The sequence below is a fragment of the Bidens hawaiensis genome, unplaced genomic scaffold (assembly GCF_021521415.1).
Source record: "Bidens hawaiensis isolate Kalapana, Puna unplaced genomic scaffold, B.hawaiensis_p1.1 tig00037322_1, whole genome shotgun sequence".
In the NCBI taxonomy this organism is placed as follows: Eukaryota; Viridiplantae; Streptophyta; class Magnoliopsida; order Asterales; family Asteraceae; genus Bidens; species Bidens hawaiensis.
Genome location: NW_027496525.1, coordinates 133,929 through 148,266, shown reverse-complemented (window position 1 = coordinate 148,266; position 14,338 = coordinate 133,929). Strand labels below are relative to the sequence as shown.

The 14,338-nt window shown below is 32.5% G+C and overlaps 1 protein-coding gene across 1 annotated transcript; it reads left to right on the top strand.

The window, feature by feature from the left end:
* The first annotated feature begins 7,712 nt into the window (after positions 1-7,712).
* On the top strand, positions 7,713-13,530 carry LOC143589286 (uncharacterized). Its single transcript, XM_077070099.1, has 8 exons — positions 7,713-7,755; positions 7,905-8,315; positions 8,398-8,898; positions 9,002-9,151; positions 9,385-9,498; positions 11,789-11,869; positions 12,413-12,843; positions 12,913-13,530. The coding sequence occupies exons 1-8, from the start codon at positions 7,713-7,715 to the stop codon at positions 13,528-13,530; spliced, it is 2,349 nt and encodes a 782-aa protein (XP_076926214.1).
* Positions 13,531-14,338: the final 808 nt, after the last annotated feature.

The following is a 14,338-nucleotide window of genomic DNA, read 5'->3' as shown; positions in this document are numbered from 1 at the left end:
CAAAACAAAAACAAAGCAAAAATTTCATTCTTTGAAATTAATCATTTTATCTAAAGGTGTAGGATTTTTCTTTTTAAGAATAAATGTGTGAGTTCTAGTATTACTTCCGGATATGATATCCGCTTCTATAACACGGTTATTATATTGTATTTTCACATGTATTTTAGTTTCATTGTATAGACCACTTAAGCAACATTACTTCAACATCATCTTTCAGGACTAATCCATGACTTGACAACCATAGATTTAGTGGCGATTTAAAACATCATGAAACTAATACTTTGTTGTGCTATATCATTTTATGTCTGATAGATACCATCTGAATAATGGTAATATTTTAAATCTCCCGGAACACGGATAGAAAATGTTTGCTAATTTCTTGAACGACCTCATTTTTCGGTTCAAGTATAACTCGTTCACTAAATAAATCTATATTTTTTAAATCTTTAATTGTAGAAGGATATACAAAGTCAATTTATCATCTGATTAATAGTGTGCTAATATCTAACATTTGTATTCCCAAGGTAAGAAGTTGTCTTATTCACCTGAAAAACCAAAACATGTAGTCCAGTGTTTATATTTTTGTGGATTTTTAAGTCAATTAAAAAAAGAAGTTGTAATGTCTATTTTTTTTTTAAAACCAACCCGTGGAGCGGAACTCATTCTAATCATAAACTGTTTTGACCTGAACCATGTTTGATGCTTTATCCGGGTAAAGAAACCCGCTCGTTTAAATTAACATAAACACTAAGAATACATCAATAGCGAATTTGTATTTTAAGAGTTAGAAAGAAAAAAAAACATGTAATGTAGTGAATATCATATTTTATTGAAATTTTAATTGTAAATTAACAATGCATCTTCATTCAATAATATCATTTCTTATAAGACCTCAATATTAATTAACTAATATAAAATATTTAAAATCTTAATTTTTGAAATCATTATTAAAAATGAACGTGAAAAATGGTTACTTATAAAAATCTAATATTAATAACTAATACAATACATTTATATCAAGCAAAATAATATATTTATGCTGATATTAGTTTTTAAATTATGAAAGAATTATTAAAAAGAGAAAATGAAAGATTAAAAAGAAAAAAAATGAAATATAAAAGTATTAATAAGAAAGAGAAATATATTTAATATGAGAGAGAGGAGGGAAAATTTTGTAAGGATTATCATGGTGATAACATGTGGCACCTAGAAAACTTTGTTTATTATATAGTATAAAAAACTATTAATCTACCATTATTAGTTAATTTTTATTAGTATTAATACTGTAAATATTTATAGTATATACTTTTTAAATTTTAATAGTATCAACACACACACACACACATATATATAAGGTTTGGATCAAATACAAATTAAATTAACGTATTAACTGTGAGAATCAATCAGTGTGATTATATATACAACATAGTGTAATTACATTATGATATAATTACACAATCACACTACGATATAATTATATAATTACATTACTTGTAACTATAATTACACCATAGTTATTATGAAGCGGTGCGCCTTGGCACCTAGGCGATTTTTTAGGGCGAGTCGGTGATATAGCGACTTCCTTGACTGAAGGAGCGATTTTAGGAGAAAAATCTGCACTTCGGAATTTTTTTTTTATTCTTTTTTATTTTTTACCTTGATTTTATTTGGTTTTCTTTGATTTCGCACTTAACCCATTTAAACAACTTACCAAAAATTTAAAAAATTAACAAAATCAGCTCCAAGCTCTCATTATATTGAACAACATTGCTTATGCAAATCACAAATCAAGATCGTTTGCCTTTTGTCTTAATATTTATTATTTTATGAAAATTTCTTTTTCAAGTATGAACAATTTGGTTATTTTAGTTAGTGAATTTCACACTTAAAAGTGATATATTCTATTACAAAATACTTTTTATAAGTTTTATTTAATTACGCTTTGTTTATTTGAGGCTCACATTTTTATTTTTGCATCTTCCGCCTAGGCCTTCGGAGAGGCCTATGTGCCTTAAGTGCACCTAACACATTTGATAACTATGAATTACACTATTGGATTCTTACACTTAACACGTTAATTTCTTATGTACGCTAATTTTCCCCTATATATGCATTATATATATAGTTTTTATAATAAATATAATAATGCATCGACACTCATAATAATAATAATAATAATTATTATTACTATGATCAAAGGACAATAAACAAAAAAGGAGAGGAAAATTAAAAATGAAAATAAAAACTTAATAGTTTTTGATTTAATATTTTAAAGTGAGATCATAAAATTCAAAAAATGTTACAATAGAGTAATATTTCAAATAAAATTGTTAAAGAAATTAAAGTTTATGAGAGGATGTATGACAAATACAAGAGGGATGCATGTTTAGCCTAACATTTTTTTATGTGATATTTTTTGAAGCGGTTTGATAACTATTCGTGAACCAGTGTAGCTAGTATGCAGTGTTTTCAAAATCGGACCGGTTTGACCGGGATTCGGTCACCTTACCGGTCCGGTTCTATGTAGCTCGCTCGATTCTCTAAAAACTGGCCGGTTCGAACCGGTGCACTATGAAAAAAATTACTTTTTTCAAATTTACAATTCTTTTAACCTTGAACAGCATTTTTGAGATAGAGGTTGCTCGGTCGGTCGGACCAGTTTAACTGATTGAATCGACAAACCGGTAGTTAGTCCGATTCACTGTCCGATCGAGTTATGAAAACATTGCTAATATGATATTTCATGGCGTATGGGTAAGAATGATTTGGGAGGTTTTTCATTTTATTTTGAATGATGCTCTCAAGGTTTGAGCACTCATCATGCATCTTGGTGAAGATTAGTCTTTACTACTAGTTTATCACCATTTACGCTCCTTTAGAGGCAAACATGTAACATTAGGTGGTAAATACTCAAACTTTTTGGTGTTTTATAATAGATCTCAATAATCCAAAAGTCAAGTTTCGTGCCATTGTTTATTGTTTGATCCATTCAATACCCAACTCAACATTCCCAGCCAGGATCGATCAAAAGGCAAGTTGTAACGTGCGTACAAAATAGTGTGTATCTCAATAATCCAAAAGTCAAGTTTCGTGCCATTGTTTATTGTTTGATCCATTCAATACTCACACACATATATATAAGGTTTGGATCAAATACAAATTAAATTAACGTATTAACTGTGAGAATCAATTAGTGTGATTATATATACAACATAGTGTAATTACATTATGATATAATTACACAATTACACTACGATATAATTATATAATTACATTACTTGTAACTATAATTACACCATAGTTATTATGAAGCGGTGCGCCTTGGCACCTAGGCGATTTTTTAGGGCGAGTCGGTGATATAGCGACTTCCTTGACTGAAGGAGCGATTTTAGGAGAAAAATCTGCACTTCAGAATTTTTTTTTTATTCTTTTTTATTTTTTACCTTGATTTTATTTGGTTTTCTTTGATTTCGCACGTAACCCATTTAAACAACTTACCAAAAATTTAAAAAATTAACAAAATCAGCTCCAAGCTCTCATTATATTGAACAACATTGCTTATGCAAATCACAAATCAAGATCGTTTGCCTTTTGTCTTAATATTTATTATTTTATGAAAATTTCTTTTTCAAGTATGAACAATTTGGTTATTTTAGTTAGTGAATTTCACACTTAAAAGTGATATATTCTATTACAAAATACTTTTTATAAGTTTTATTTAATTACGCTTTGTTTATTTGAGGCTCACATTTTTATTTTTGCATCTTCCGCCTAGGCCTTCGGAGAGGCCTATGTGCCTTAAGTGCACCTAACACATTTGATAACTATGAATTACACTATTGGATTCTTACACTTAACACGTTAATTTCTTATGTACGCTAATTTTCCCCTATATATGCATTATATATATAGTTTTTATAATAAATATAATAATGCATCGACACTCATAATAATAATAATAATAATTATTATTACTATGATCAAAGGACAATAAACAAAAAAGGAGAGGAAAATTAAAAATGAAAATAAAAACTTAATAGTTTTTGATTTAATATTTTAAAGTGAGATCATAAAATTCAAAAAATGTTACAATAGAGTAATATTTCAAATAAAATTGTTAAAGAAATTAAAGTTTATGAGAGGATGTATGACAAATACAAGAGGGATGCATGTTTAGCCTAACATTTTTTTATGTGATATTTTTTGAAGCGGTTTGATAACTATTCGTGAACCAGTGTAGCTAGTATGCAGTGTTTTCAAAATCGGACCGGTTTGACCGGGATTCGGTCACCTTACCGGTCCGGTTCTATGTAGCTCGCTCGATTCTCTAAAAACTGGCCGGTTCGAACCGGTGCACTATGAAAAAAATTACTTTTTTCAAATTTACAATTCTTTTAACCTTGAACAGCATTTTTGAGATAGAGGTTGCTCGGTCGGTCGGACCATTTTAACTGATTGAATCGATAAACCGGTAGTTAGTCCGATTCACTGTCCGATCCAGTTATGAAAACATTGCTAATATGATATTTCATGGCGTATGGGTAAGAATGATTTGGGAGGTTTTTCATTTTATTTTGAATGATGCTCTCAAGGTTTGAGCACTCATCATGCATCTTGGTGAAGATTAGTCTTTACTACTAGTTTATTACCATTTACGCTCCTTTAGAGGCAAACATGTAACATTAGGTGGTAAATAGTCAAACTTTTTGGTGTTTTATAATAGATCTCAATAATCCAAAAGTCAAGTTTCGTGCCATTGTTTATTGTTTGATCCATTCAATACCCAACTCAACATTCCCAGTCAGGATCGATCAAAAGGCAAGTTGTAACGTGCGTACAAAATAGTGTGTATCTCAATAATCCAAAAGTCAAGTTTCGTGCCATTGTTTATTGTTTGATCCATTCAATACTCACACACATATATATAAGGTTTGGATCAAATACAAATTAAATTAACGTATTAACTGTGAGTATCAACCAGTGTGATTATATATACAACATAGTGTAATTACATTATGATATAATTACACAATTACACTACGATATAATTATATAATTACATTACTTGTAACTATAATTACACCATAGTTATTATGAAGCGGTGCGCCTTGGCACCTAGGCGATTTTTTAGGGCGAGTCGGTGATATAGCGACTTCCTTGACTGAAGGAGCGATTTTAGGAGAAAAATCTGCACTTCAGAATTTTTTTTTATTCTTTTTTATTTTTTACCTTGATTTTATTTGGTTTTCTTTGATTTCGCACTTAACCCATTTAAACAACTTACCAAAAATTTAAAAAATTAACAAAATCAGCTCCAAGCTCTCATTATATTGAACAACATTGCTTATGCAAATCACAAATCAAGATCGTTTGCCTTTTGTCTTAATATTTATTATTTTATGAAAAAAAATTTTTCAAGTATGAACAATTTGGTTATTTTAGTTAGTGAATTTCACACTTAAAAGTGATATATTCTATTACAAAATACTTTTTATAAGTTTTATTTAATTACGCTTTGTTTATTTGAGGCTCACATTTTTATTTTTGCATCTTCCGCCTAGGCCTTCGGAGAGGCCTATGTGCCTTAAGTGCGCCTAACACATTTGATAACTATGAATTACACTATTGGATTCTTACACTTAACACGTTAATTTCTTATGTACGCTAATTTTCCCCTATATATGCATTATGTATATAGTTTTTATAATAAATATAATAATGCATCGACACTCATAATAATAATAATAATAATAATTATTATTACTATGATCAAAGGACAATAAACAAAAAAGGAGAGGAAAATTAAAAATGAAAATAAAAACTTTATAGTTTTTGATTTAATATTTTAAAGTGAGATCATAAAATTCAAAAAATGTTACAATAGAGTAATATTTCAAATAAAATTGTTAAAGAAATTAAAGTTTATGAGAGGATGTATGACAAATACAAGAGGGATGCATGTTTAGCCTAACATTTTTTTATGTGATATTTTTTGAAGCGGTTTGATAACTATTCGTGAACCAGTGTAGCTAGTATGCAGTGTTTTGAAAATCGGACCGGTTTGACCGGGATTCGGTCACCTTACCGGTCCGGTTCTATGTAGCTCGCTCGATTCTCTAAAAACTGGCCGGTTCGAACCGGTGCACTATGAAAAAAATTACTTTTTTCAAATTTACAATTCTTTTAACCTTGAACAGCATTTTTGAGATAGAGGTTGCTCGGTCGGTCGGACCAGTTTAACTGATTGAATCGATAAACCGGTAGTTAGTCCGATTCACTGTCCGATCCAGTTATGAAAACATTGCTAATATGATATTTCATGGCGTATGGGTAAGAATGATTTGGGAGGTTTTTCATTTTATTTTGAATGATGCTCTCAAGGTTTGAGCACTCATCATGCATCTTGGTGAAGATTAGTCTTTACTACTAGTTTATTACCATTTACGCTCCTTTAGAGGCAAACATGTAACATTAGGTGGTAAATAGTCAAACTTTTTGGTGTTTTATAATAGATCTCAATAATCCAAAAGTCAAGTTTCGTGCCATTGTTTATTGTTTGATCCATTCAATACCCAACTCAACATTCCCAGCCAGGATCGATCAAAAGGCAAGTTGTAACGTGCGTACAAAATAGTGTGTATCTCAATAATCCAAAAGTCAAGTTTCGTGCCATTGTTTATTGTTTGATCCATTCAATACTCACACACATATATATAAGGTTTGGATCAAATACAAATTAAATTAACGTATTAACTGTGAGAATCAATCAGTGTGATTATATATACAACATAGTGTAATTACATTATGATATAATTACACAATTACATCATATATATAAGGTTTGATCGATCAAAAGGCAAGTTGTAACGTGCGTACAAAATAGTGTGTAACAACGTGCCAGAATCAATAGTCAAGTCATCTCAAACTAAAAATTTGTGTTAGATTACAATGTGTACATGTCCAAACATCTTACTACAAAGATATCTTACCACGACGACTCCTAGTTGATTATAACGAATTGTGTAATATTACTATAATACGTATGACACCCTCCCCATACACAAAGTTTGCGTCTTAACATAACATAGCATATAAGAAATGGCTAGCCCGATAGGCAACCCGATTTTGGGACTGAATTTACTTACTAGGTATGCCACATTTATAACGCTTTACATGTTTCGGACAAGTTTTGCAACTGATTTGCAACCTCCTTTTGTACCACCGTATGTGAACAAAATGGAACGGTAACAAATGTTCATAAATTAATTAGTTCCTCCGAACTTAAGTTTTCATAAATTTTATGACATGACAGTTGTATTAGCTAATTTTTCTACTAGTATAATTTCAGTCATAAATGTGAGTTTTCTAGTGGTGCATGTGTCACCTCTTGTAACTCCACCTTTAAAAATTTCTATAAATTTATTCTTACTTATTTGAATAAGAGTAGTAATTTCTAGTAAATTCAACTATATGGACTTTGTGATTGAACGTTTACTTCTAATTAGTTGCTGGACGCGTCTCTTATTTAAGGACAAAATGTGTAGTTTACTTTTTTTATTGTCGTGTTTAATCTGGCAGCTTGATTTGGTCATCTATTATCAACATTCAAATGTCATTCATTTCAAATAATAGTTTCCTACTTAATACATACACCTTTAAGAAAATGAGCACTCTTCATTAATCATTTAATCCGTTAGTAAGTTTCCAGTATAATGGCTACCTCTAGCACTTCCAGTACCTACTACTTTAACCGAGGTACGACACCCAACAATATTTTTTAAATGACTTACTTTTCCTATTCAAAAATATATGGTAGCGTAGCTTGTTGTCCATGAAATTCATGTAAACAATACTTTATAATGAATGAAACTTGACCTCGATCTCATATTTTTTCTAATCTGCAGGGTCACACGAATATCCATACCCCTCTCATGTGAACGCCGCAAGCTTTCTGTCTGTAAAGCTCTCCGGTAAGCCAAATTATATTCAATGGCAGGAACAGATGACTTGCCTTCTGGACAGCTATGATATGCTCGGTTTTATCGATGGCACAATAAAGAAACCCCAGGAGAACAATGGTTCTAAAGCGAAGGCAGACGTTAGTACTTTTGAAGCCATGTATAGGGAATGGAAAAGGTCGGACACACTAGTGAAAGGATGGATTTATGGTTCCTTAAGTGAAGACGTTATGGGAACTGTTGTCGGACTCCAAACAGCTAATGATGTTTGGAATAAGCTAAAGGAAAACTATACTACTCCCTCTGCTCCGGCGCCTGTTACTGTCGGCCCTCCCAACACATCTACGAAGAAAAAAGGTACGCTCGGTTCAAATTTTGATTGTTTCCCTATCTTGTTAGTTTTCTGTGACAATTGTAAGGTTTTCGTATGTTGTAAAAGATGTGGGAGAGTATGTTCCGCTATGTAGAGCTATTCAAATGGGGGACTGGGAAAAAGCTCAAGAATTTTTCAACGAGGACCAAGACGCGTTGATTGATAAACTCAACATTGACGGACAAAGATCGCTACATGTTGCAATTGGTAATAGTGAAAATATTTGGTTTCTTCAGAATCTCCTGGAGCGGATAAACCCGGACTCACTTCCAAGTCTGGTGAATAATAAGCAGCAAAACGCGTTGCATTATGCTGCAATGCTTGACAACACCATAGCTGTGATAGTGTTGGTCGAGAAAAACCCACGTTTGTTATTCTGTGTCGACTACCAGAATTACTTGCCAATCCAGAAAGCTATTTTTAATTCGCACGAAACCACTTTTCTTTATTTGCTTATGGTTTGCAAACAACATATTTGGCTCAACAAAGAGGTTGGAAATCACAATCCCTTTGAGGGTGAAAAGGGGGTTTCGCTTCTAAATAATGCAATCTTATCAGGCTTTTACGGTGAGCTATCAAGCATTTTATTAACAAGCGGCGAGTAGATTTAAAATATCCTCATGCATATAAAGCCTGGATTTATGTTGTTTACTGTAAATCATATTTGCAGATGCTGCATCTTACTTACTCCATGACAAACCTGAACTGGCTAGATCAAAGGTCACTACTTTTAAGGCTCCATTATGGTGTATTGCAAAAAAGTGGGATGCATATCGGAGTGCGGAACAATACAACTTCTACCAAAGATTTGTTTATTATCGTATGTTTCTTCACTAAATTTCATCGTATGGATGTGCCATGTCTTTTATTACATAGCTAGGCTGGGATGAAATTAGCTATACTAATCTCTTATTCTCAAAGCTCTAGGCTTAAAACATGTTTTTTCAAATAAAGTTGAACCAAGCTACTAACATTTTAATTAATTTGGTTTCTTCATCAATATCTTGATTTGTGCTGATCACTATCTAGTTAACTTTTTATTTCATTTTGAAGTTTTGCCTACCGAGAATTACAACACAGACAATACAGATAAGATCCAGGACACTGAGAACCAAGAGGAGACCAATCAAGTCAATATGAGCCAGAATTCTAGCTTTGTCTACCCTGGTGTGTGATTCAAAAGTCTAATGAAATAAACCATAAACCCGAGTTATTATCGACAACTGTATACACTATGACAAGTACCTTTTAAATGGATCAAGATCCAATATTCATTGTGGTTGCTTGACCCAATATCTAATCAAGAAATATTTATTTTCCAAATCTCTAAACCAAAAACAGGTTTTTGAAAAGAATTTGCATGCAAAAACTATTATAACTAAAATAGTTTTTCTTTGTTTCATCATCAAAACCATGTGCTTTCTCCTCTCCAGACATACTATATAACGTCGATCATACGCTATTTAACGTTTATTTTCATTTTGAAGATGTGCCTTTGCCGCCTCCTTACATTCCCGGTACATACAATAATCCTGATATTGAGAACCAAGAGACTGAAGAGGAAAATCCTTTACGCAAGGAGAGCTGCCTCCCCCCTGGTTTGTGATCTGAAACTTCTATTTTAATTAAAAGTATAGATGATGTACCAAAACATTTATTGACAATGGTCTCTTTCAAGAACAATATCTTCTCCCTTTTGCCTTGTACATGTGACAAATAAACTCGAATTACTGTATTATGTTTATTATCACCCAACTGACTACACATCTATGTCACTCAAAATAAACTTGTTAGCCCACATAAACAAGTTTTTTCATTTGCATATAATGTTGGTTGGCATTTTAGATAAAATCATAGATGTGTAGTCAGTTGGGTGATAATAGATGTGTAGTCAGTTGGGTGATAATAAACATAATACAGTAATTCGAACTTATACGTACCCAACCAACTATAATTTAAATTTGTATGTTTGCTTCTTAGATAAAATCATTGTTCATGAAAACAAGTATTTTCCCAAACATCTAAACCTTCTAAGACGAACTTATACGTACCCAACCAACTATAATTTAAATTTGTATGTTTGCTTCTGTCATCAAAATCATCATTCGTGTGCGGCATATCCGCATGCCTTATGTTTTTTTTTTAAATTTCTTCTCATATGCAAATATATGGATCATCATCAAATTATTTCTTTTCATTTTCAAGAGCTGCCTGATGCTGAGACGCCAGAGACATATAATTACAAAGTCAACCCTGGTGTCTACCCACCGGGTGTCTCCCCTCCTTGTGTCGACCCACCTAGTGTCCATCATCATGTTGTCCACCGACCTCCTGTCCACCTACCAACTGCCTACCCTTCTGGTATCCACCCACCTGTTTTCTACCCTTCTAGCCTACACCCGCCTAGTGTCTACCCTCCTGGTATCCACCACCCTGCTGTCTATCCTCCTTGTCTCCGCCCACATAGTGTCTATCCTTCGGCTGCCTACCCTCCCGGCGTTCATCCTCACCCACCACATAATCTCTTCCCTCCTGTTGTCTACCGTCCCGGTGCCTATCCAGGTTAGTGGTTCAAATTGACATGAATATTTTTCAAGCATGCATTGTTCTCACTTTTGTGTTCCACGCATCCATGATAAGCTCAAATGGCTATATCCAAAACTAATTGATCAACATAATGGTATCGCATTCACGTTTTAGCAAAGTGAATTGACAACTATATACATTGTGAAACCTCATCAACAAGGATTAATATTCTATGTTGATAGGCATTGCTAGACTTAATCCTGCTATACATTAGTGAACCTAAAACACGTATTTCAAAGGATGTTCTACGTACCCACAATATTTTAATTTTAACTATTATTGTTATTAATATCGTCTATATTATCTTCATTGGTGTGCAGATATCCATGTTTTTCTAACATTAATATACAGGTCGATCATAGTTTAATTTTCGGTTATTTTCATTTTGAAGATGCACATGGGCCTTACGGCTTCCCTGGTTCATTTCCTGCTACTGATAACCAACATACACGATGGCCGAATCCTGTCACCAAGTGTAAGAAGACCTATGTCCCTTATGGTGTGTGAATTAGAAAGTTGAATTAAATGAACTATAAACATGATTTACGAAAATGATTTATTGGCATGAGTCTCTTTCAAGCACATTATGTTCACATTTTCATCATGGAGGGTCTAGGATAAATTTAAGGCCTATTCATATTTATTATTGACCTTTTCACCCAAATGACTAAACATCTATATATAGTCTTGACATAAATTGTTGACAAAAACATCAAGGAATGACATTTACATTTTAGAAAACTAAATCGACAAATCGTGAAAAATGGAGCACTTTGTAAATAATAGCCCAGTTAAGGATCTGACAATGATTGTTAATGCCATAATTGTCAATGATTTGTTTAATTATCTGTTGTTCAATTTTATTTTCTAGTTTTCATGGTACTGAATTTGGTTTCTTGTGTAGTTATGGAGAGGATTTATGTCAAGTTTTGGAAAGTTGCACTACTGTATGGTAAGAAAGTTTATGTTGTTCAGTTTTCTCTTAATCCTTTTGGTGCAAAATCAGGCTGCGTACGGTAAATCAAATATTCACCGAAGAAGTAATTAATAGATAAGTAGATAATAGGCTGTTTACTTCATGTAGAAACGAAATTAGACTCTTGTTTCATACCCATCTTCAGATTTCCTTCCACTAACTAAGTAACCCCTGTCAACAAAATCAAGCAATAATTGGCGTCTAACACTCTTCTCATTAATTTTAATTTGTGTCTCCAAGATTCTCGACGTGCAGCAGTTCCCTCATCTGAAAAACATTAGTCATGGTAGCGTTTTGGTTGGAATATATAAGCTCTTTGTTGATTCATAGTTTCATCTTTCTTCAAATAAAGACACTTAATATTAACTATTATTGTCTTTATTTATGTGCCACTAAAGCAATTTATTTGTTTAGTGAAGATCAAACTAAAGAGAAACCTATCAAAATTTGATTTCTTTCATTTAAAATCCCGTAAAACAAGGCTTGATAATTAACTAATGAGCTGTTAAATTTATATAGTTCCGCATATCAAGCACCTATACGAGGACAAAGTGAAACACGGTACAGCTCTTACAATACTGATGTTTATATGCGACGAAATTGGTAAATTAAAATCTGATCATGATAGACACTATGGTGATGCCTTTATTGAGGCTGTTAAAAATGACACCCCAGAAGTAATAGAGCAGATCATCCGATTTTTTCCACAATCAATTTGGACAAGGAACAATGGTTATTCACTTTCTCAACTTTCAGTAATGAACCGATGTGAAAAAGTATTTAATTTTTTCGTGCAAGAGGTAACTCATGAGAAGTACTTGCATAATGTATGTGTTGACAAAGATGAAAATAACCTTTTGCACTTGGCCGGAAAATTGGCGCCAACACATAAACTCAATATGGTTAATGGTGCAGCATTACAAATGCAAAGGGAGTTGCAGTGGTTTCAGGTGAAAATGCTAATCCTTGTATTTTAAAGCTTAGTTTGAACATGTTTGTTTAAACATCTATTCATACAGGAAGTGAGCAAATTAGTGCGACCGAAGGATAGAGAAGCTAAAAACAAAAAACAAGAAACACCAATTGAGGTGTTTCGTAAAGAACACAAGGATTTGAGACAAAAAGGAGAAGAGTGGATGAAGAAGACAGCTGATTCATACACAATCACCGCTGCACTTATTATAACCATAGTTTTTGCAGGGGCAATCACTGTACCAGGCGGAAACAATGGGGAGACTGGGAAAGCAATTTTGGAAAGCAAGCCGAGCTTTATCGTATTTGCAGTCTCAGATGCAATCTCATTGTTCACATCCACCACCTCATTGTTGTTGTTTCTATCAATTCTCACAGCACGTTGTGCGGAAGATGATTTTCTCTACAAGTTACCTAAGAGATTAATACTTGGCCTTGCGATGTTATTCATGTCCGTGACAACTATGATGATAGCCTTTAGTGCAGCATTATATATTATGTTTGGACAAGAGAATTCATGGATCCTGATAGCCATCGCTTCAATAACATGTCTGCCCATTGCTTCATTTGTTACATTGCAATTGCCGTTGCTTATTGATCTCATCTCTTCAACTTACAGCCGTGGAATCTTTTGCAAACAAAATGAGTTTAGAATAACATCATAAGAAAGCATGGTTTTTTACATTTTTCAGGTGTACTATTTTTAGTAAAATGTAATAAAGCAAGATGATGGATTTATTTTAATTTTAAATGGAGCCAAGAGCTAGTGTGATCATTGGAATTAGAAGAGCTTCCCAAAATCCTCATCTAGAATGTATGTATAATTGTTTGTTGGAATTTATTTTAACCAATAAGTCCCTATAGGCCTATATCTATAATAATATATATAAACGAAACCCCTAAAATCTTACGTGTCGCGATGTGGTTGCTCCCTCTTTTATGAAAGCCACCAGATTGCTTGATTTTTAAATGGAGGCCTCTCATTGATTTAACCCAAATTCATGGGTATAGGTCTTACCAAAACCAAATGTTTTTAAACGGGTTATAACATCTCATTAAATTAAAAATTAATCTTACCAATTATTTGATATGAAAATCCTATAAAATAGGGATTTAAAAAGAAAAAGATATTATTTATAATTAATAAACAATTTTATAGTAAAAACATAAGCGGGTCATGGGTTACCAAATCCAGATAGCTTTTAAACGGGTTATAACATATCATTTATTTATGAAACCCTTTCATCATCAAACCCTAATTATATTATTAGCAACTTTCTTACAATAAAGAAAATTAAAATCCAAAAAATAAATATTAAAAAACGAAAAATATAAAACAACCATTTTCTCAAGCCATCAGATTACTTTATTTGTAAATGAAGTTTTCTCACGCATTTGACCCGAATTCACGGGTAAATGTCTCACCAAACCCAGATAGCTTTTAAACGGGTTATAACATCTCATTATATTAAA